This window comes from Talpa occidentalis, unplaced genomic scaffold (genome assembly GCF_014898055.3).
Source record: "Talpa occidentalis isolate TD23 unplaced genomic scaffold, MPIMG_talOcc4v2.1 talOcc4.10, whole genome shotgun sequence".
NCBI classification, from domain to species: Eukaryota; Metazoa; Chordata; class Mammalia; order Eulipotyphla; family Talpidae; genus Talpa; species Talpa occidentalis.
In genome coordinates, this window is record NW_023600993.1 from 90,438,488 (window position 1) to 90,463,133 (window position 24,646).

At 47.3% G+C, this 24,646-nt stretch overlaps 1 protein-coding gene across 12 annotated transcripts in view; it reads right to left on the bottom strand.

The window, feature by feature from the left end:
• Positions 1-702: 702 nt before the first annotated feature.
• UBOX5 (U-box domain containing 5) overlaps positions 703-24,646 on the bottom strand; it is a 35,982-nt gene continuing 12,038 nt past the window's right edge. For 5 of the 12 annotated variants that reach the window (XM_037498079.2, XM_054697464.1, XM_037498093.2 and 2 more), the window contains exons 2-7: positions 22,605-22,706; positions 16,668-16,837; positions 9,378-9,472; positions 6,475-7,669; positions 4,499-4,660; positions 703-3,380 (exon numbers count right to left, since the gene is read on the bottom strand). In XM_037498079.2, the coding sequence (XP_037353976.1) occupies positions 3,133-3,380; positions 4,499-4,660; positions 6,475-7,669; positions 9,378-9,431 (1,659 nt within the window). In that variant the 5' untranslated portion in view covers positions 9,432-9,472; positions 16,668-16,837; positions 22,605-22,706 and the 3' untranslated portion in view covers positions 703-3,132. Of the gene's footprint in view, positions 3,386-4,498; positions 4,661-6,474; positions 7,670-9,377; positions 9,473-14,416; positions 14,617-16,667; positions 16,838-22,604; positions 22,707-24,646 lie in introns of those variants that run through there. The other 7 variants (XM_037498112.2, XM_037498121.2, XM_037498100.2 and 4 more) reach the window with 5 other exon arrangements.

Consider the following 24,646-nt stretch of genomic DNA (forward strand, 5'->3'; position numbering starts at 1 on the left):
AGGTCGATGCAGGGGCCAGGAATGAGGACGCCCACACAGAAAAAACAAGATGGCCCTGACACCAGGACCACTGATACCATCAAACCAAAACTGAAGCCATAAACAGGAGAAAAACAACTCGGCTCGAGAAACAACTTTGTTCCGCCTAAACCTGTTTCCCCCACTGCCAACCCAGTTTTCCTGCCTAACCTCTCCTCACCACATAAAAGGACATCTCCCCGCCCCCCAACAGGCGCGACTTCACGGACCCCCACTTTACGGACCCCCACAGCTCGCCCAGAGGTGCAATCAATTCTCCCTTCCTTTGAGAAAGTTTAGCCTGGCTCTCCTTTTCTTTACCGCCGAACCTTTCGGAAATGTTCTGTATCTGTGCAGTCCAACTGGATGGCCACCAGCACAGGCAGTTATTAAGCACCCCAAATGTGGCTGGTGTGATTGAGGAACTGAATTTCTATTCACTCTTAACAGCCACATGTGGCCAGCAGCTGTTACAGTGGACAGTGCATTTCTGGCCCAGTCTACTCCTTCCAGCCGAGAAACAGGAGACATCCTGCCTATGCCTGAGCCAGGAGGCTCAGAGGCCAGTCAGGTAGTGCAGGCTGGGGGAGGGCAGGCAGGAAACTGAGAGGGTCGAGGGGCCAGCTGGGAAGGAGAGGCCCAGCCCCAGGCGCCCCACCCAAGCCCCACCCTTACAATGACCAAGCAGAGCATCACAATAGCGTGGCCAGCAGGAGGGGAGCGGCAGCCTGGAAACTGCGGGTGTTTTCCTCCAGGAGCAGGTCCCTTTGTCTGCAGACCTACTTACAGCAGCCTGGGCAGCGGCAGGGAATGGAAAAGCACCCAGCTGCTGGGTGGCCTCAAGCTGGAAACCCAAAGGAGGAGGCAGGGCAGGTGTGGGCATAGGGGGATCTACCGGGCCCCCAGACCCAGGTACTACAGGGTCCCCCGTGCTGCCAGGAGCTGGACCAGGCTGTGAGCACTGAGCACATGCTCATCTTCTTCCTGGCCATTTGGTTCTTCTACTTCTATCTTCAGGACATCTAATGAGCCTCCCTTGCTAGAGGCCAAGAATAACCAGAAAGAACCCACCCAGCTGCAATGTGAGAACACAGAGGCCTGGGCTGGGGTGGTCTTGGCCTCACAGGAAGGACAGCCAGGACTTGGAGTAAGGCCTCCCCGATTCCGGAGATATCCCCGGGGCCTTGCCTTGAAAAGCCTCAGGATGCCGTGGCCCAGCCTCTGCTCTCTGAGCACCTCAAACAGGCTTGAGTAAATCATACAGGAGACGTGAAGGCACATGCCCCAGGCCCTGTGGCCAGGATGGGGGCAGCAGGGTCACCTCAGGGCTCTGAGATTCTGAGACTTCCCAGTCAATGGAGTCAGCTCAGCACGTTCACTGGTTAGCTGCTTTATGCCGGCCCGGGCTCCAGCAAGAAATAAACTATCCTCTGGGCCTAGTTGGTAGCAAGAGAAATGTTATTCCCATTTTCATAGGAAAAGAAACTGCCTTGGGCTCTGGTGGGGCAGACAGGACACCTTCCACAGGACACCTTCCAGAGATGGTAGCAACCTGCCAGCGGAAAGCCAGCCACCACCCTGAGGCCAGACAGGCTGAGGTTAAGAGCCTCCCCACCCGCAGGAGCAGCAATACTTGGCTACAGAGCACTTCTCTAAGAACAGAGCACCCATGGAGGGTAAAGCAAGAGCCTGGAATGGCCCAGACCCATAAAGCCAAGGGCAAAGGGGAGCCTCGGGAGCCCAGGGGAGACCCCAGTGATGCAGACCCTGAAATCGCCTTGAGGCTGCAGCAGGAAGTAGTGGGAAACACACGATCACCTCACTGCAGAAACCTCTGGGGACACAAAAATCCCCTGGGAACTCTTCAAAGCTCAGGCTCCTGAGCCCCAACTCCAGATCTAAAATTTTAGATCAGCCCAAGAATCTGAATTCTTAGTAAGGTCCCCACTTCCCTCAGTGTAAGGGATCCAGTTCCCTCTGCTGCGAACGCAAAGCATGGAAGGGGGAACGAACGGGGCTCCCTCCCTAGGGCTCCCCTCGAAGCAGCCAGGCAGCAGCGCAGGGCTGCAGGCAAGGAGGGACAGCAGAAAGCTCAGAATCCTGGGTGGCATGAGGCCCCCATGGCCTGTGCACAGGTCCCCAAGAGGAAATCTCCAGGACAAAATTCAAAGGGTCACAGGTGCTCTTCTCCGGGGGTGCTCAGAGGAAAACAGGGAGCCGCGTGCTTCCTCCCTGTATTCTTCGGGGGACTAGACTCCAATCCACACAGCAGACAGAACTGTAGCAATATTCATGTGCTACAAACTAAATAAAACTAAACTTTGAATGGAAAAAACCAGAGTCCACGCACAAGTGGCTTTCCTGACAGGAGCCCGGGCACAGCGCGGCAGCTGACCGAGCGAGGAGGAGGGAGGCCGCTCGTCCCCGGCCACCATCAGGCACACCTGATGACGTGACTTCTTGTCCTTTTTGGGCAATGACCCAAATTACCACCTGCCAGGGAGGCAGTGACTGCTCAAGGCTGCCCTGACTGTCCCATGTCGTGTGGGTGCAGGTGGGGCACGGCCCACCACGAGGACGCGCACAGCTGACATCAACCAGTGCTTTATTAAGGCTCGGAGCGGGCTACCGGCTGAGGGGCTGGGCCATTTACTCCACAGACCCCACGTACCCCCACAGTCTACTATTGGGTGGCTCACTTTGAGCTCCTGAACTAGTCTATTGTGTTCCACTCACAACCACCCTGCACGATGGGGGTGCACAGACAACTTGGGGGAGGGACCCTCAATAGGGGCAATCTTCCTGCCCAAGGTGGGGCTGGCTCTAGAAGGCCCTGAACTCGGGCAGGGGTGTGGCAGGGAGGCAGAGGAGGGCAGGGACATCTCCCTCCCTCCCAGCCCAAACTATGGCTTTGTTATCCTGTTGCCACTGGCGCAGGAGTAGCGTGGCCCCTCTCGACCCCTCACTCTGGGCCTGTGCGCTACACTGTAGAAGGAGACAAAGAGCAAGTCCCCTGGGAAGGAAGAGGCTGCTCAGGGACCTGCTTGAGGCTCCTCTGTGCCTGGCCCCTGGCCAGACTTCAGGGGAGCTCTGACCCCCCATTCCTGCTCTCCCTCAACTCCTCCCAGCAATAGGTCTTCTCAGGTGATACCCATCACTCAAAAATGGACCCGCAGCACGTCCTGGCTGGCGACTGGCCGCTGGCAGGCTGAACACGTCATGGGCAGGGCACGCTGCTTCTCCCCCAGGCAGGGTCGGCACAGAAGATGGCCACAGGGAAGCTGGTACACAGGCTCCTTTTTGAAGTAGGGAGAAAACAGTCTTTTGCAGGAGGCACACTGGGGGCCCAGGATGCTCCCAGGCTGCTCTGGTAATCAGGGAAGAAAAGAGGCCAGGGTTAGGGAATGCGGCCCCCCTGCTCCAGGCTTCACAATGGAGGCAAGCAACCGCCCGGAGTGGGACAGAAGCCGCCTCTCCCTCTCACCCTCCCGCCCCAGGCTGCCTCTGGCTGGTGTGGGAAGAGAGGATAACAGGGAGCCTCTTCCTGACTGACTGAATCTCGGGGCTCCTATAAATGGCTTCTGAGCACAACTGGGTAACAGCAGTCCCTCCTCCCAGCCTCCCAGCAAGATTTACTTCCCCACCGGAACAGGCCACCAAGGCCAGAACCAGGCACAAGTTCACCACAGGACCCTTAATAAACTGCAAGGAAGGCATGATATGATAAACAAAAGTAAGAGCAGAAAATGGTCAAGGGGTGGGGAGGGAGGTCAGCAGAGGGGCAGGGCTGAGGTCTGTCTGTAGCACACCTGCCTGCTGGGCCTGGGGCCCACTTATCTTCAGTCCTGCAGCCCGCAGCTCTCCTCCCCGTGACCATCAATCCCCGTGCCACGCTGGCCCCTTGGGCAGGCGCGTTCTCCTTCCATGCTACCCGAAGGGCCTCCTGAATGAGGACCACAGTCCTGCCACCCCCACCCCCGCCCCCACGAAGCTGTACCCGCTGCTCTTCCTTCTCTCCTGGTCCTGACCTACGGAGGCTGCTCTTTCTCCCAGGCACACCCCGCTGGAGAGGGCAAGGATGGCCTCCTTGGGGACAAACCACAAAAGGGCCAGTAAGTTACCACTGTTCTTTTCTAAGACAAAGATAAAAATGTTGCTAGGAAGGGATGAAGATGACACATAACCCCAAACCCCCGTCACACGTGCCTAAGTCCCTAGGTGTCAGACAGGAAGCAGACTAGATCAGAAACAGGAAACAAGAAAGGAGACCAGTTCACAGAAATACTATGAGCGGACAAAGAAAGCCTTTTGGGTAGAGTTAAACTTGAAGAGAGCCCCTCTGCTCCCCTGGAGAAGGAAAGAAACCAGGTCCTCCCCAGGACTGGGCGGGGCGCTAAGGAGGCTGGACGAGGGTCAGAGTCAGATGGCAGGGCCCAGCATCCTGTCCGAGAGCTCCAAGGAGAGGGAGGGCCCATGTTACCCGAGCTGGTGCCTGGCCTCCAGGAAGTGCTGCTCCCTTTTGTACTGGGGTGCTGGAGTTGCCCCCTAGTCAGCCGAGCTGTGAAGGAGGGCATGGAGCCAAGGGTCGACGTCAAGGCAATTTCTAAGCTTTGTGACAGCTTCTGCTCATGGGACACTGGACCTGTCAAGAGATGCACAGAGCACGATATCCAGAGAAATTTAGCAAAAAAGCAGACCAAACTACAAGTCCTCTGAGGATCACAAAACAGCACTTTCAAGTTCAAACAGACACAAATGTAAAGCAATTTCTCCATGTAAAACCAGGAGCAAATGCCCTGGGGACTCTGGCGGTTCCCACCCATCCCGTATCACTGCCAGGGTTCCCGGGCTCCACGCCAGTTTTCTTCTTCCTGAACAAAGTACTGGGCAGGCACGAGCCACCTCGTGGCTCATCTGCAGACCTGCACCCTTTCCCAAGACCTCCCTGCTCACTGCCAAGGAAATTGACAGACAAGCAAATGCCCAGCTTCGCACCATGCTCCCTGCCTAGTCCCTCCCCAGCAGCTGCCTTGGTCTGCTTTCTCCCATATCCTTCTTCCTGGGGCCCCACCACTTTGCAGGGCCACTGGCCTGCACTCTAGGGGTGTGTATCTTTTCTCTCCTAGAAGGTAAAGCAGAGCAACTGTTACCTAGTAGAATAATGAACAACATACCTCGGTCTCCCCCAAGATCTAGGCGCTAGGGGCCTGCTGTGTGTGGCCCACTGAGAGCAAAGCTGTGGATGAGAGTAAAGGGAACCACCCAAGCAAGGACCCAGAGACCTGACCGTGGCAGGGTTTGCCTCTAAGAGGGGAGCAGAACATTTTATCTATAGTTTGGAGACTAGGATGTCAGCTTGGGGTCTTGACATGGTGCTGCGTGGTGCTGTGTCATAACAAACATGGGGAGGTCAATACCACTAGAGACCTCCACAGACTCCAGGGCTAAGGACTTTCCTCCTCATCTCCCTGCAGCTCAGACGCTTCCAGCAATTTCTGGAGGTCATGTTAACGAATTTATGCTCAAAACCAGAGAATTCACAGATATAATACTTAAGTATATTATTTACACAGGGTTTTTAGAGTAAGAAATGAAATTAAAAGAATGATAAAACCTAAAGAGACTAATTTTCATAAGGAAAAAGCTGTCAAAGTGCTAGCTCCAAAAGCACAAGGGTGAACATTTTACCAAACGTGAACCAAGTAGCACGTTAAAGATGCATGACCAAACGGGGCTGGTTCCAGGAATGTGGCAATGGTCCAACATCAAGAAGTCTATAAATGTACTTTTTCACATTAAAAGATCTAAGGATGTAAAATCATGTTATCTCCATTAACACGAAGAAGGAACTGGACAAAATTCAACCACCAATCGTGGACAATAAAACGGAATAAAACAGGAACTCAGAGTGTGGAAGAAGAGCTGAAGCAGCTCCCAGTGAATGCCACCTCCTAATCTAGTATTTGTGCCCCTGGGTATCCCATCCCCTTGAGTGTGGCCGGACCTAGTGACTTGCGTCTAACAAAGTGAATACAGTAAAAGTGATGGGATGTCACTTCCATGAGGTTACAAGTCTGTGACTTGTACCATGTTTGCATTCTCTGGGTGCACCGCTACCAGGTCGTATGCGGCCCTTGAGAGGCCCATGTGGCAAGGACTGAATCCTGCAACAACCACATGCATGAGCTTCGATATGAATCCTTCCCCAGTCAAGGCCTGAGACTTCTGCAGCCCTGCCAACACTGATAGCAGCCTTGGAAGACCCTGAAGCAGATGATCAGGCAAGTCATGCATGGATTCCTGACTGCTGAAGCTATGAGGTAACGTGATGCTTCAAGCCAGTTCAGTGTTGGAATATTTTAAAGTGGCAAAGCATAAAGCAAAGGGCAACAGTGCCAAGTGCTACCTGAGAGGGTAGGAATGACAAGAGGCGTGGACTCAGATGGTGGTGGTTACCTGTTGAGCAGTCCATGTGTGTCAGACCAAGTTCACTGGCAGTTTTCATTTTCTTAGCAGTGTGCTCTGAGGTAGTGGGTGAGACCAGAAGGCTTGTTGTAGAAAAACAGGAAGCATTTATACCAAGGCTGCTGTCTGGGGCATGTTCAGCCTGCTCCATCTTCCTTTTCCGAGAAGGCAGAACAATGGCAGAAGGAGTCACTGCCAGTGCAGTCTGTGTTCTCCCAAGCAGATGGCAGCCGGGGATGGAGTGCTGCAACAGGAAGTGGTCAATCCGGGCCTTCAGGGAGGGATGAGGCAGGGGCTGAGACTGTGGAGTAAAGGCCACCCCTGTGAAAGGGTCACTGGGCACTCGGCCCCAAGTGGCTTCACTGCGGTTACACTTCTCCAGCGTGCTCTGGTCGATGACCTTGCCTGAGGGCAGCAGCATGGGGCAAGGCATGATCTCCAGGGTGATGGGATCCAGGAACTCCTCAGGTACATCCCGAATTACCTCAGTCAGCTCGTGTAAGCTGGAGAGGTCCTGCTGGTCCTCCGACTGGTCCCCTGGATCACAGTCACTCTCCATGGGCAAGGCTGGGGCCTGCAGGGCCAAGTCCTGAGGGAGGCTCTCTGAGGCAACCAGCAGGACGCTGTCTATCACCTCCTGAGAGCAGGTTTTGGCCGGCTGACCCCATACTTCCAACCGCCTGATGCAAGGGATGCCACTGCCTGTCACGTGGGTGATACATATCTTGAGATGGGCCACAAAGCTAAGAGAAAGAGCCCCTTTATTCCAGAGTTCTTGAGTCACAACAGCAGGGGAGGGGAGTGTGGCTTCCATTGGGCCAAAAGGAGGCCTGGCCTTGAAGCCCCTGTGGCTAAACACCACTTGGCTTTGATTTTTCAACAAGACTTTGCCTACCAAAGTGAAGGCCTCCTTGTCTGGGATGGATGGCTCAGCTGGGCATGGAAACTCAGGGGTATTCCAAGATGCCCTGCTGGATGAGGCAGACGTGTACATTTCCACGCCAGTGACATTCTGGCCTACCCCAGCTGTAAGATCTATGTTAATCCTACAGATTTCCACGTTGAAGGGAAAGGAAACTGTCACATAGACTGGTGGCTTAATGAAATACTCTGTCCTAAAACCACGACTTCTCTTTGTGAGATCCTCTGAGATGAGATTTTCAACTTCGTAACCATCAGCTGATATCTAAATTTAATGACAAATATGAGAAAACGGATTTGATGAGATCCAAAAGAAGACAATCAGTTCTCAAGAACCCACTTCTCATTTCAAATTTCCATGATCACATTGAATTCTCCTGGGTCTTTTTGCAGGCACCCAAGATCACATCAGGCCAAGGGGAACTGTACTTCCAAGTACTGACCATCCTTAAAAAACACGAGCAACGGGGCCTCCCCGGTGGCACAGCGGTTGAGCGCTGGGTTGCTAAGCTGCCCGCGGCCACTGCGGTGCCGGTTCGATCCCCGGCTGCTCCCCGGCCACCGGAGGAGGGTCCCACATGGCATGCAGACCTCTCTGCCGCCCGCTGCTCCCCTCAGCAGTGTACTTCGGTCCTTCTGCCTGCTCTGCTCCCCGCTCTGGCTCTGGTGAATTCTCGCCCCCTCCCGCGCTTCTGACTGTACCCAGTGCATGTATAAACCAAACAAACAAACAAACAAATAAATAAATAAATAAGACACGCCTCTAGAAAAAATTAAAAAAAAAAAAAAGTAAAAAAAACCACGAGCAACAAAACTCTACCAAACTCAAGCAAAAATCCCGTCAAAATAACATCTGTGTGAAAAGGGGCAGATACACTACTGGTTTTATATTTCAGGAGATGAAAACATGCAGATCTAGGGGAAAACAAAGACTTTCATTAAAATTCTCAATTTGGTATTTTTGCCCCACTAACTGTACCAGTTTCCCTAGGAAGGCATAACAAACAAGCTTCCTAAAAATCTACGAGTGATCAAACTTGGTAAAAACAATGTACACTGGAAAAAAGTCACAAAATACTGGGAAATTTAATAGTGATATGCTTGGGCAGAGGGACCCCCAAGCAGGGTCAGACTGTTAGTTGGTTCCCCCCCCCCTTTTTTTAAAGATTTATTTTTATTTATTTATACAAGCACTGGGTACAGTCAGAAGCGCAGGAGGATGAGAGAATTCACCAGAGCCAGAGTGGGGAGCAGAGCAGGCAGACTGAAGTACACTGCTGAGGGGAGCAGTGGGTGGCAGGAGAGGTCTGCGTGCCATGTGGGACCCTCCTCCGGTGGCCAGGGAGCAGCCAGGGATTGGGGATCGAACCGACGCTGCAGAGGCTGCGGGCAGCCTCGCAACCCAGCGCTCAACCGCTGCGCCACCGGGGAGGCCCGGTCCCCTTTTAATATTTCTAATATTTGTTACAATCAATGGAAATTTTATGCTATCTCTGTGCAAAGGAGTCAGCTTAGCAATGCGGGAAGCTGAGATAGTACTCTGTATGCAGAAACTCCAATTAGGGGAGAGGTTCAACAAACTCCTTGGAGTTTCTCTACTCCCTGCATTTTTATAAAAGGGGAGGCAGCTTAACGTACATAAAGAAAAAGGAATCCAAGTAACAGATATAAGCCATTATTTCTAGCATTAGAAATTAGCAAGATCTGGGGAAAAGAGTATTTCTATCTTCACCACGACTTTGAGAGGAAATGAAATTTATCAGAGGAAGAACACAATGAATATGACACTCTACAAAACGAGTGACAGGTCCCCCGGAATGGTGCTGTGTGACTCTATAGGTGCAACCTGCCCCATACCTAAATCCCATCTGGTGGCATCAAAAATGAGAAGGCACATTAAACCCGACAAGGCAGCAAATGGAGAAAGCATGAAAGATGTCATCTATTTATATGCATATACTTGTTTTCTTTACCTTGTTGCAGTAAATTCTCGGTCTGAATTGTGGGAGGCAAAGATTTATTACCATCTTTGTGGCCGAAAGGATAGCTTCCCAACATCAGAAATAGCCTTAAATAAAAAATAAAATTTGATATTAGACAAGTTAAAGTTCAATTCTAAACTTTTAAGAGTTGATTCCCAAGCAAGGAGGATCAAACAGGACAGCAACAAAAGCTGTAACACATACAGATTCTCGTGGGCTGACTCACTCTCTGGACCCTACTCATGATGCTAGGAAATAGCCTACTGCAAACTGAGAAGCTGGCACTCTGGAGCCAAGGGCCCGTCAGCTCTGCAAGGGCCTCCCCACAGGTAACGGAGGTCAAAAGTAGCTGAGCTCAGACAAAAAACAGGACTATTTATCTAGAGGGCTTAGAATGAAAAGGGTCACTGGAAATCTTCAGTGGTTTTAAGGAATCTTTGTCACTTTCAAGGTAATTACATTTTCTTATTAAAATGAAAGCAATTACAAGAGTCAATACAAAGCCTTAGGGTTGGAAAGTACCATACAAGGACATCTAACCAAGCCTTTTTCTTTCCTTTTTTATAAACAAACAACCTTTCTAGTGAGCCACGTCCAGGATTGGGAATGGGTAAAGGTGGTTAATGGTACATATTTCTAGCCGAAAGAGGAATCCAAGTTGCGGGCCATAAAATATGACATGGTGACTGCTGTGAATACTGTAATGTGTATCTGAAAGTTGCTCAGAGATTTTGGAAGGTTTCCATCACACAAAAAATGTCTGACTATGTGAGGTGATGGATGCTATCTCGACTTACTGTGGTAAGTAGATTACTTCACAATACACACATTATGTCAAATCAGAGTATTCTATGTCAAATGCATCTCAATAAAATTGGAAGGAAAAGACGGTCAGTGTCCAACAGATTCTGGTACTCTAGACAAGTAGGGCAACACTAGAAAGACCCCTTCATTGCCAGGCCTCTCCAGCACATTTGAACTCCTTGCTTGAGGGCAGACATCTATTCTATGCTTTTCCATCTGACAGGCAAGGACATGAAAAACTGCCAGCCACCCTCTGGGGTCATTGTGTTGTCAGGATCAGTAGGTTCCCTTTGCAGAGGCCAGGTGCACTGGGCACCCCACAACATTTTAGTGGGTAAAATGCAGAGTGAAGATCTGCCTTGGGACCTTTAAATGTTTGCATCTCAGCACACAAAGAGTACAAGCCAGAGTCCCTCACTCTGGTTACAGCTAACACAAAGTATTATTCTAAGATGGTTTTAATATATGCTGATTTTTCTTGAAAGGTAGCTTCCGTGTAAATCATAGGAAGATCATACTTTTGTTTTGCTGGGATCTTTACCAAGAGGCTTTTATCATTTCTAAAAACTACATCACTGACAGTCTACATTTGTATAGCATTTGACATGCCAGGTGATTCTATATGTTGGTAAGAGCTTCTGATTACTTCTTTGTACTTCTAGTATGGTCATATCCAAAATTTAAATGAGAGCAAATTTTATTATTACACTTTAAAATTTCTCCTTTCGGGCCTCCCCTGGTGGCTCAGTGGTTGAGCGCCAGGCTGCAAGGCTACCCGCAGCCTCTGCAGCGTGGTTCAATCCCCAGCCACCAGCGAGGGTCCCACATGGCGCGCAGGACCTCTCCTGCTGCGCCTGCTGCTCCCCTCAGCAGTGTACTTTGGTCCTTCTGCCTGTTCTGCTCCCTGCTCTGGCTCTGGTGAATTCTCTTACCCTCCTGCGCTTCTGACTGTACCCAGTGCTTGTATAAATAAATAAATAAATCTAGAGTCTAAAATATATATATATATTTTATATATATATAATTTCTCCTTTCTATTACTGGTAAGGCATTTGTGTGTATTTATGTATGGGTGTAAGGATGACTATATGCGCATGTACCTATACACACATGCAAACATATTATGTTGTTTTTAAAAAAATGTCAGTTGTATGGTTTTTGTTTTTTGTTTTTTAATTTATTTATTCATACAAGCACTGGGTACAGTCAGAAGCGCGGGAGGGTGAGAGGATTCACCAGAGCCAGAGCGGGGAACAGAACAGGCAGAATGACCGAAATACACTGCTGAGGGGAGCAGCGGGTGGCAGGAGAGGTCTGCGCACCATGTGGGACCCTCGGTGGTGGCCAGGGATCGACCTGCGCTGCAGAGGCTGGGGGAAGCTTCGCAGCCCAGCACTCAACCACTGTACCACCAGGGGAGGCCTGGTTATATGTTTTTTTTTAAAGACTTAGCTGCTCTTTTTTTTTTTAAGATTTATTTATTTATGCATACAAGAGCTGGGGTACAGACCAGAGGTGTTGGGGTGGGGGTGAGAGAATTCACCAGAGACAGAATGAGGAACAGAACAGGCAGATCTACTGAAGTACACTGCTGAGGGGAGCAGCGGGCAAGTCAGGTAAGGTCTGCTGCGCCATGTGGTTTGCTCCCTGGCCGGCCAGGGATCAAACTCGTGCTGCAGAGGCTGCAGATTGCTTCATAGTGTGGTGCTTAACCCCTCGCACCACCAGGGAGGCCCTGTATTTTTTTTTTAAAAGATTGTATTTATTTTTGTGAACTGGGGTGTACGCCAGAGCTGCGGGAGGTGAGAGGATTCACCAGAGACAGTGGGGAGCAGAACAGGCAGATCTACTGCTATGGGAAGCAGAAGGCAAGACAGGAGAGGTCTGCTGTGTTGTATGTGGGTTAGCTCCCTGGCCGGGGATTGAACTCAGGCCATCGCAGTGATAGCACTGAGACTTAACCCCTAGGCCACTAGGGACATCCTATCTTTAACTTTAAATTCAGGGTACCAGAAGGAACATTACAACATATTATTAAAGGGAGATAAATCTGATGGAGGTAGAGAATTCTTATGCTAAAATCTCCTGTTTTTTGTGACCTGTTGAAACTCCTAGTGTTTTTCCCATTTTTTGAGGACTACAAGTCCTATCTTTGCCAGAACATTCTAGAATCTTTCTTGAAAGATTTCTATAAACATGGACTAGTTTATATAAGTCCTTTTTTTTTTTTAAATTGTTATGAACAATGTCTCCAGGTTTTTGACACTTTTCTTATTTGCCACAAAAGTACAAAAATGAGGGCTTGAAGAACAGTATCTGCAAGTATTCTCAGGGCACTTCTAGATACTTCCTCTTGACCAAGAAACCAGAAGACACTAGAGCAGCATTTTTTTCAATTCTCCTGCCCAATTAGGACAGTGACTTCTTGTTAAGTTTTTGCTTTATTTTAAATACAAAAATACAGCTATTAACTTTGACTGGATATGGAAGTACTAAAAAGACAAAAAAAATAGGGCATACCAGGTGGTGCAAGGGTTAAGTCTCAGCAATATCACCTCTATGGCCTGAGTTTGATCCCTGGCCAGGGAGCTAACCCACTGTGGGGTAAGGTAAAAAGTATCAGACTTTTCTGCCCTCCTGCCATTAGGATAGATGACGGAACCCTGCGGTCCTGAATGCATGCCTGATGGCGGGCACCTGGAGTAGGGTATGGACATAGGTAGATGGGATTCGACTGGGCTTTTAAGGGCGGCATCACGGGGACACCAGCAGAAGCCGAGAGAGAAGCAAGAGAAGCAGAAGCTGAGAGAAGGCTGGAGAGCCCAGAGTGAAGACCTGCTGAGGACTCTGATTCCTCCTTTACCCAGTTTGCTGGATCATAGAAAACCGGCTCAATGGCCTATCCTGCCCCTACACCCACACATGGCACAGCAGACTTCTCCTGTCGCACCTGCTGCTCCCCTCAGCAGTGTATTTCAGTAAATCCACCTGTTCTGCTCCGTACTCTATTTCTGGTAAATCCTCTCACCACCTACACTCCAGCTCTTCTACAGAAACAAACAAATAAATAGAGCATTTCTCCTGGAAAAGCAAGCTAGAAAACAGACACATGACATTGACACAGATGGTGACAGAACAGATAAGAAAGTGAAGAACGGGTTGGCCTGGGGCAAAATGGTGAAGTCTCATGATTCTGGGGTTTGAGAGGGTTTTCTGTTTACTACCACAAGCAGTTCTCTCCTCCCCTCTTTTATTTATTTACATTTTTTAAAAGATTTATTTACATATATAAGAACTGGGGTACAGGCCAGAGGTGTGGAGGGTGAGAGGATTCACCAGAGACAGAGTGGGGAACAGAACAGGCAGACTGACCGAAGTACACTGCTAAGGGGAGCAGCGGACGCGACAGGAGAGGTCTGCTGCGCCATGTGGGTTGCTCCCTGGCCGGGAATCGAATTCGTGCTGCAGTGGCTGTAGAGATCTTCATAGGTTGCATCTTACCTCTTAAGCCACCAGGGAGGCCCTATTTATTTACATTTTAAAAGGATAAGTTTATTAGGAAAAAGAATGAAAAAGAGAAGCACCTGCATAGTCACAGATGGGCAGGAGAGCTGCCTCTCCTCCCCTTTTTGCCCTGATTAAGAAGAAATTTTGTTAAGAAAAAACAGAGATAAAAACTTGGTTACAAAAAGGTCTAATCCCCCTTTTAAGGGAAAAATACAATTCTGGCAGAGGAAATAATGCCAACTTCTTGAAGTGCTGATATGGTTTCCCAGAAGGAGGCACTGATTTTGCAAACATTTCCATTCTTCCTATCTCCTTATCTTCTTGGACATTTCACCCTGTGATCTTTCAACTGATTCATTCTTGTCATGGGGCAACCAGGTGCAGGGTGGGTGGAGGAGCTGGAAGGCTGGCAGCAACCAAAACCCCCAGCACCCAGCGAATGTTTATGCTTTTTCTCTGGGCTCTCTCTGGCGCTCTCTCATGGCCTCACCTCTTGTAGTCACCAGTCCTCTCACCATCCTTATAGCACTAGACTCTAGGCCCGGGTGTGCACACTTAGGCATGCGCCAGTGTCCACAATCAAGCGCACATGCCCTGCACCCACACTCCCACCTCCTGCGCCAGCACAATCAAGGCCACAGGTGAAAGCCACAAGGCTTTCACAAAGGCTAGTGGTGTAAAAAGCCTGATTAAATCACTTACCCTACAATTCTACATACCATGAAGTTTATTTCTCTGAGAACCAACATTCCAGGACCAGAGAATGTTGGGCAGGCATATTCTTGGAGCTATGAAAACCTTCTCTGTGAGGTATGAAGTCAAATGGAAAAATCTTCAAAACCTGAGTACAGTAAGAAATGGTGGCAAGAGAGTGAGTTGTCCAGAAGTGACCACCTTCAGGACAACTGCCCTTAGCCTTTTTTTTTTTTTTTTTTTATTTTTATTTTTTTTTTTATTTTTTTTTTTTTTTTTTATAGAGGCATGCTTTATTTATTTATTTGTTTGTTTGTTTGTTTTGTTTATACATGCACTGGGTACAGTCAGAAGCGCGGGAGGGTGAGAGAATTCACCAGAGCCAGAGAGGGGAGCAGAGCAGGCAGAAGGACCGAAGTACACTGCTGAGGGGAGCAGCGGGCGGCAGGAGAGGTCTGCGCGCCATGTGGGACCCTCCTGTGGTGGCCGGGGAGCAGCCGGGGATCGAACCGGCGCTGCAGAGGCCGCGGGCAGCTTCGCAACCCAGCGCTCAACCTCTGCGCCACCGGGGAGGCCCTGCCCTTAGCCTTTAACCTCTGGTTCAGTTATCACCAGACACCTTCTTCAGTGGTTGGACTCAGAAATAACCAGAATATAAAGGGGAAGGATGACCCAAGAGCTTTCAAACTTTTGCTATCATGAAACTTTTAAAAATTCATCACAGGTCTCCCTGGTGGTACAGGGGGTTGAGCGCAGCGCTGTGAAGCTATCCACAGCCTCTGCAGCGTGGGTTCAATTCCCGGACGGCCAGGGAGATTCCCACATGGCGCAGCAGACCTCTCCTGTTGTGCCCGCTGCTCCCCTCTTCAGTGCTTTGGGTCTGTCTGCCTATCCTGCTCCCCACTCTGTCTCTAGTGAATCCTCTCACCATCCCGCGCCTCTAGCCTATAACCCAGCTATTGTTTAAATAAAAAATAAATCTTAAAAAAAAATTCCACCACAGCTCCTTCTAGCAATACAATAGTTTTTTTTTAAATTTTTTTTATAGAGGCATGTTTATTTATTTGTTTGTTCTGTTTACACATGCACTGGGTACAGTCAGAAGCGCGGGAGGGGGAGAGAATTCACCAGGGCCAGAGCAGGGAGCAGAGCAGGCAGGGGGACCGAGGTACACTGCTGGGGGGAGCAGCGGGCGGCAGGGGAGGTCTGCGCGCCATGTGGGACCCTCCTCCGGTGGCCGGGGAGCAGCCGGGGATCGAACCGGCGCTGCAGAGGCTGAGGGCAGCTTTGCAACCCAGCGCTCAACCGCTGCGCCACCGGGGAGGCCCTATCAATACAATAGTTTAAAAGGCTTTATCTGTACCGCGTCTCAGCAAACCGAGGGCTCACTCCTCTAGTGACTAGACAAGCACCAGCTGGTGGCAAAACCACAACTCTGGCCAGGGAGGCAAATATACAAAACGGTTTAGAGGCGGCCACCAGGGATTTTGATTTTATTCTTGCCAACTAGTTAGCTCTAAGTGGGCACTAATAAACTTATTTTGCAGATTAAGAAACTGGGGCTCAAAGAGAGGTTAAGCTGAGAATCAGATTTCAAACTTATCTAAACCACTGTGATTACTGTCTACTTGGATATCATTTAACTTAAAGAATATGCTGAGAAGTTATATAGCTCAACTCAGATTTTCTGGGGTCTCCCTGGTGGCGCAAGGGGTTAAGTCTCAGCACTATCAAGCTATCGCCAGCCAGGGAGCTAACCCACATGGTGCAGCAGACCTCTTCTGTCTCGCCCACTGCTCCCCTTAGCAGCGTATTTCTGTAGATCTGCCTCTTCTGCTCCCCACTCTGTCTCTGGTGAATCCTCTCACCCCTTGCACCTCTGGCCTACACCCCAGATCTTGTATGCATAAATAAAAATATATCTTTAAAAAAAGTCATGTTCTAAGGATATCTTACTTTGTTGTTGTCAGGGTTGTTGTTGTCAGGGTTCTTAAAAAAGAAAAAAGCAATCCTTTCAAACTTCAAATTAAGGCAGCTATGTTCTATCACAGAGAAATTTGGAAACCTTGACTGCCCTTCCCAACATGTGTCAGATCAATCCAAGCTGTTTTTTTGAGGAAAGTCTTTAGGTAAATTAGTCTTCTATTCAAACATCTTACCTCATGAGACTTTGCCAGTGTTTTCAGAGGTTGTTAATTTTGCTAGTTAATTTCACTATTAAAACAAAAGGACCTACAGCTGACCACAGTCTATCGCTTTGCTCTTTGTAACACTTACCAAATTCTAATTTGAGAGAATACCTATGAAGACTGTTCAGTCTATCCACATTAAATTCTTTTTCATGCCAGCTTAAGTGGCACCTTTTGCATCTTGCCTGGCATCACTGGTGGCTGCTACAGTCATATCCCACACCATCTGACAGACTTCTTAGCAGTGTTGATCCTCAACTGCAGGAAAAATAAACGTAACACAATTGATAAAAACTCGATGGCCAATCTGTGAAATTTACAGGACACTGGGGTGCCATGACACATCAGCTAGAACCACAATTTTAGTCTCTAAAATGTATTACCCACTAAGCTGCCCCGAGAGCAGTGTTCTGAGCCACCATGACTGACATTCGTCACTCCACAAGTACTCTTTACCTAACAGCTTGCTGGTTTTGTGTGACTTATCAGTACGGAAATTTCTAAGAACATGTTTGCTGTTCTATTAGGTTGTCAAATGATCATGCTCTACTCTGCATGGTATCCTCTCAGAGACCCATGAGAAACTTCTCTTTGGTCTCATTATTAGTCACCTTAATATCTTATGGTGTGCTATGAATCATATAATTGATCATGATTCTTTTGCAGCTAGAAAGCTCAAAATAAAATCTGTAGGTCATCACTCAAATTTCTGTCTGAATTCACTTTATTTTTACGTCAGTGTGCATATTGTGAAAGCTACCTTAAAATCATTTTGAAACAGGATGGGGTATAAAAAAAAATAATACTCCTTTTGGTAGATATTTAGGTTGTTTATATTTTTTTTACTACTTAATACTAAGATATAAATCTTAAGTATATTTTTATCTTTAAATCTTAGTATAATTTTGACTTTTTTTCTTAAGGGGTCTTAAGAAAGCCTGTTAAGGCTGCTATTTATGAAAAAAACCCTCTTATCCTGTTAGTTTTTCTAGCCAGTTATTGTTATATAAAGAAAAGCCTCCTATCTTGGTACCTTTGTTATGTACTCAGTTGTCTTACTGAACTCAGTGGTTTTAACAGATTTTCAGTTGGTCTGGAGGGGGTATTTCTACAATTTCAAAAATTAGCAGTCTTTCTCAAAATGGTAGTTCTTACCTCTGTTTCTCATCTTGCTATATTAAACTTGCAGAATTATGAGAGTTGCTGTCAACAAATGATGGTGAGGATGTGGAGAAAAAGGAACTCTCCCACACTGCTGGTGGGAATGCAAACTGGTCCAACCACTATGGAAAGCTGTGTGGAAGTTACTCAAACTACTAAAAATGGAGCTGCCCTATCACCCAGCAATTTCACTCCTAGGAATCTACCCAAAGGACACAAAAACATTAATTCAAAAGGACCCCTGCACCCCTATGTTTACTGCAGCACTATTTACAATAGGTAAGACATGAAAACAGCCCAAATATCCCAAAACAGATGAGTGGATCAAGATGTGGTGTGTATATACATACAATGGAATACTATTCAGCAATCAAAAAAGATAAACTCATGCCATTCACAGCAACATGTATGGAGCTAGAAGGGATCATGATCAGTGAAATAAGCCAGAGGAAAAAGAAAAATATCAGATGGTTTCATTTATAAGAGGAATATAGGGGAACTAAATAAGGGATCAGGGAAAAAATAAACAATAATAATTAAAAAATCAAAATTAGCAGGCAACCATAAATAAGAGACTTTCTACGAGGGAGAAGGAAGAAAAGGGATCAAAACAGGGGAGAGAAGGCACAAGGGACTACGGTGATGGGCCACAGCTGACTTGGTGGTGGAAATTTTAGAAGTAATACACAATAATGTAAAAGATATAAATAAAAATAGTAATAAAAAGAAAATGAAAGAGTTGCTGTGCTTGCTTCACACCTATTAGAAAATGCCTCCTGGGCCTCCCCTGGTGGCGCAGCGGTTAAGCGCTGGGCTGCGAAGCTGCCCACAGCCTCTACAGCGCAGGTTTGATCCCTGGCTGCCAGCGAGGGCCCCACATGGCATGCAGACCTCTCCTGCCGTGCCCACTACTCCCCTCAGCAGTGTACCTCGGTCCTACCTGTTCTGCTCCCTGCTCTGGCTCTGGTGAATTCTCTCACCCTCCCGCGCTTCTGACTGTACCCAATGCTTGTATAAATAAATAAATAAATCTTTAAAAAAAAAAAAAAAGAAAGAAAATGCCTCCTAAGTGTTTAATATCTGAACATAACACTGATTATTAGATTGAAACAGTCCTTTGGGGCCTCCCTGGTGGCATAAGGGGTTAAGACGCAACCTATGAAGCTATTCGCAGCCACTTCAGCATGAGTTCAATCCCCGGCCAGGGAGGTGACCCACATGGAGCAGCACACCTCTCCTGTCTCACCCACTGCTCACTTAGCAATGTATTTCAGTCAATCCGCCAGTTCTGTTCCCCACTCTCTCTGGTGAATCCTCTCACCCCCCGCACCTCTGGCCTGTACCCCAGCTCTTGGATGTATAAATAAATAAATCTAGAACTGGGGTATAGGCCAGAGGTGCGGGGGGTAAGAGGATTCACCAGAGACAGAGTGGGGAACAGAACAGGCAATTGACTGCAGCGGCTGCAGACAGCTTCACAGGTTACGCCTTAACCCTTGCACCAGCAGGGAGGCCCTAAATAAATTAATCTTTAAAAAAATAAATATATACTAGGTGCAACATAAAATATATATATATATATATATATATATTTAAAGGCATATCCTGGACTTCTATTTTATTTTTTTAAGATTTATTTATTTATACAAGCACTGCGGAAGGGTGAGAGAATTCACCAGAGCCAGAGCAGGGAGCAGAGCAGGCAGAAGGACCGAAGTACACTGCTGAGGGGAGCAGCAGGCGGTAGGAGAGGTCTGCGCGCCATGCGGGACCCTCCTCTGGTGGCCGGGGAGCAGCCGGGGATCGAACTGGCGCTGCAGAGGCCGCGGGCAGCCCAGCAACCCAGCGCTCAACCGCTGCGCCACTGGGGAGGTCCTATTTCTTATTGTGACTCTTAATTAAAAAAAAAAAAGAAAAACATTGGTGAAAAGTATATTAGAAGTCAGAGACAGGGCCTCCCCGGTGGCGCAGCGGTTGAGCGCTGGGTTGCAAAGCTGCCCGCAGCCTCTGCAGCGCCGGTTCAATCCCGGCTGCCGGTGAGGGTCCCACATGGCTCACACACCTCTCCTGCCGCCCACTGCTCCCCTCAGCAGTGTATTTCGTCAGTCTGCCTATTCTGTTCCCTGCTCTGGTGAATTCTCTCACTCTCCCACACTTCTGACTGTACCCAGTGCTTGTATAAATAAATAAATATTTGAAAAATAAATAAATTAATTAAAAAAAAAGAAGTCAGAGACAAATTCATAGGAGTAAGGTTTGAACTGAAACAAGGAAGATACGAGCCTGACCTTATGGGCAACTCTGCAGAGACAGACACTACATACCAGTAATACAACAGGAGACAGGGGCTTGACTACAGGCGCCAAGAGGCAGGAACAGGAACACAGAAGGGCACTAAGAAGCATAGCGTGATGCAGGTTCAGGAAATGCTGAATATGCCTCTCAGCTGGCAGGGGTTAGAGGAGGTAGGGCTGGAAAGGCAGATGGAGTCAGATGGGGAGGGCCCTCAATATCATGCTTAGGGGCTTCAGACTATACCTGGTGGACCAAGGCAGTGATTTTCCAAATTGCAGATCAAGAATCAAGAACTCACATTACTGAGTCATAACCAGCATTTTTTTTTTTAATTAAGTAGAAGAGGGCCTCCCTGGTGGCACAGACAGTTGAGTGCAGCGCTGTGAGGCTGTCTGCAGCCTCTGCAGCACGGGTTTGATCCCAGCCGGCTGGCAAGAATCCCACATGGCACAAGAGACCTCTCCTGTCTCTCCCACTGCTCCCCTCAGCAGTGTGTTTCAGTTGGTCTGCCTGTTCTGTTCCCCGCTCTGTCTCTGGTGAGTCCTCTTACCCTCCGGCACATCTGGACTGTACCCCGGTTCTTGTATAAATAATCTTTAAAAAAAAAAAATTTAGAAGAGAAAGAAAACGCCAGAGTGTGTCACATGGAGAACGAGTTGTATTTTGTGGAACTTTTGTTTCAGTTATTTTTATGCACATATAAACAAATATGTTACATACATATATAGTAACCTCGTCCCACCTCCCCAGAATATATATGTTATTTCAGGGTTTTGATGTAAAAGGCATTTCTTACTAAGGAGTATAGTAAAAAAAAAATTTTTTTTTGAAAGCCTCTGGTTAGGGGGAAGTCACAGAAGGCTTATAACAAGGGAAAGAAATGACATTAATGAAAAGTCTGCCATTAACCTCCTGGATGTCAACAGCAATTCTGAACCACTTAGAGGCAATTCACCTTTCAAGAGGTTTCCCTTTCCTCTGGCTGACATCTTCTCACTGTCTTTTCTGTACTACATGAGAGGCTATCTCTGCAAATGGCTTCCTGAAGACATAAAAAATGAGTATGAAAGTACAAACTACTTAGACATAATTGGCAGTCTCCATTTTTCTTTTGACATTTTTTTTAGGGAAGTTTTCTCTAAAAAAAAGGAAGGAGGAAAATGAACTCTGTATAACGTATTACTGAGCATTTCACAAGGTTTTCAAAACTACCCTCTAAGAAGTCTATTTTAAAAATTTTTAATTATACTTTTGGTTAAGATAATTGCAGATCAACGTGCAGTCATAGGAGCACCTTGGGATTCCATGCACCCTCGACCCAGTTTCCCCCAACAATATCATCTTATATAGCTGTGTTACAACCTCATAACCAAGAAATGACATAACCCAGGAATCTTATTCCGACTTCACCAGTCTTACAGGAATTCCTTTGTATATGTCTTTGTATTACATTCTAGGCAATTTTACTCTATGTATAGATTTGGTAATCATTGCCAATTCAAGATTACAGAACAGTTCTAGCACAAGGATCCCTTGTACATCCCTGTAAGAATCCTTCTATGTTATAAATCCAAATACTCTATTACCACAAAAGTCTTGAAGTTCTTCACCCAACTATAAATCTATCAGTTGAAGACTGTTAATCCCACTACCTACATTGTAAGACATAAACTTCAGGGGGCCTCCCTGGTGGTGCAAGGGGTTAAGCACTGCACTATGAAGCAATCCGCAGCCTCTGCAACATGAGTTCGATCCCCGGCCAGCAAGGGAGCAACCCACATGGTGCAGCAGACCTCTCCTGACTCGCCCGCTGCTCCGTTCAGCAGTGTATTTCAGTCAGTCTGCCTGTTCTGTTCCCCACTCTGTCTCTGGTGAGTCCTCTCACCCCCTGTATCTCTGGCCTATACCCCAACTCTTGTATGCATAAATAAAGAAATCTTTAAAAAAAAAAAAAAAAAGAAAGAAAAAAACTTCAGTGTTACCTAAGCAACACTATCATGACTATGCAGAAAAATAAAATTAAGAAAAAGAGCACAAAATAGTAGAAGTGTTAGGATCATACATTTGTTAAAAAAAGTCTATCTAGAAATAGTAAACATAAAGAGTTGGGGAAGTTATGGTAGATATATAGAAATTTAAATATGCCTTTAAAAGTGGTAAGGAGCAGGTTTTTTTTCCCCCTTTCATATGTTTAAAGTAGCTGAACAACTGAACTGGGTTCCTGAGGCCCCAGGATGCTATCAAAGTGGAATGAGGCTCTAGATAACTGTGCTCGGAGTATTTCTTGCAGCTGACCTCCAGTATAGGGTTAGATGTCCAGAAAATGGACCTTTCACTGTCTCCCTGTACTCAGGCTGAGTAAGTAAGAAATGTGCAAGTGAAAATCTTATAAGGGACCCAGAAGTATGGTGACCAACCATGCAGTCTACCATAGATGAAGGGTTTTCTAGAACTTTCAGTGCTAAAACTAGGAAAGTCCTGGGCAAACTGGTTGGTCATCCTATCTGTCCATGCTATGGTTTATGCCTAAGGCTTCTTCTGTTTTAGAGTTTGAAGCAGAGAAGCAAACCTTTTTGTGGTTGAAGATTCAGAATCCTGGGGGCGAGGAGGCATCAATGGGAAGAGAATAAGGTGACCGTGAACACACAGGCATCCATCATCTTCCTTTGGTCTATAAAGAAGTTGTAGCTGAGATTTTCAGTCTGTCAAAAATGTAATAGAAAGTAATTCTGGGGGCCTCCCTGGTGGTGCAGCGGTTGAGCGCTGGGTTGCGAAGCTGCCCGCGGCCTCTGCGGCGCCGGTTCGATCCCCGGCTGCTCCCCGGCCACCAGAGGAGGGTCCCACATGGCGCGCAGACCTCTCCTGCCGCCCGCTGCTCCCCTCAGCAGTGTACTTCGGTCCTTCTGCCTGCTCTGCTCCCCGCTCTGGCTCTGGTGAATTCTCTCGCCCTCCCGCGCTTCTGACTGTACCCAGTGCATGTATAAACAAAACAAACAAACAAACCAGCAAACAAATAAATAAAGCATGCCTCTATTAAAAAAAAATAAAAATAAAAAAAAAAAAAAAAGAAAGTAATTCTGACAGATACACATTTTAAAGACTAGGCTCAAACAGGTTACATAGCGCAAAAAAAAAAAAAAAGAAGAAGAAGAAAAGATTACCTGTCAAAGAGAAAAGCATTTAACCTCAAAGAGTGGGTGGAATATCAATTCACTGAGCAATTTTACAAATTGGGCACTTCAGCTTTTAAAGAAGCACAATACTTCTTGTAATTTCTAAATTGAGTTACTTGTCCATCCATGAAAAAATTTTGACTGTGTGCATTTTTTTAGAGCTGGTTAAAATGAAAGACGGTTGTCCCAGCCTATCCCACACAGCCACCCACCAGTGAGAGGTGCACAGGCAGTCCAGAAGTGTGGAGCCAAAAGCAGCTTGTGATTTTATATAACTGGATTCCCTTGATATGTACTAGGTACTCTGCTAGGCACAAGTAGAGGCACAGTGCTAGGCACTGTTTTTACTCTTAAGGAACTCACAGTCTCAAAACAAGGCACAGATAGGCGAAAGGTTCCCACTCACTACTCAGCAGTTTAATAGCAGTTTCAGTAAAAATGTATGGGAACCAAATGAGGGAGTCAAACTTGCCAAGCACAAACCTGACCCTAACTTTGTCTCTTCCTTCTAGGGTCTTTTTTTTTCCCCCAAAGATTTATTTATGCATACAAAAGCTGGGGTACAGGCCAGAGGTGCGGGGTGGTGAGAGGATTCACCAGAGACAGAGTGGGGAACAGAACAGGCAGATTGACCAAAACACACTGCTGAGGGGAGCAGCGGGTGAGACAGGAAAGGTCTGCTGCACCATGTGGGATGTTCCCTGGCCGGCCAGGGATCCAACTTGTGCTGCAGAGGCTGCTGATCGCTTCACAGCGCGTTGCTTAACCCTTTGTGCCACCAGGGAGGTCCCCCCTTCTAGGGTCTTAATTGATCTGTTCTTAGCTCTCTCTTGAACCTTACTCAGTAAAGAGCTTTTTATTGAAACTGACTCATTTCACGTTATCTCCTCACCCCAATCTAGTCCTATCCTGCTCCTTTCATATTTCTAAAACATGAATATACCTGATTATTACAATTTAAGATTCCTTTAGAGTTACTCCAGCCCCTAAAGACTTAGGCTTTTTAGCCATGTCTCTGTGACCCACGTACCTCTCTCTAGCCCCACACTCGGCCCTCCTTCCATCCCTAATAAGGTCCAACCTCTCTGAATTCCCAGACCACACTGACTAAACAATATTATTTTTGTGCCAGGACCCATTCTAGGCACTGCAGATAAATCTGTTAACTAAACAAAATTAACTCAATGGGCTGTATCTTCCAACAAGTAAACAAAAAAGTAATTTCTGATACTGCAGAGTGCAAAGAGGAAAATAAGTTGGAGAAGGTGACAACATGATCAGAGACAAGGGGTACTATTTTAGTTAATATGGACAGAGTATGTTCTGTTCCCCACTCTGTCTCTGGTGAATCCTCTCACCTCCCACACCTCTGGCCTGCACCCCAGTTCTTGTATGCATAAATAAATAAATCTTTTTAAAAAAATATGGACAGAGTTAA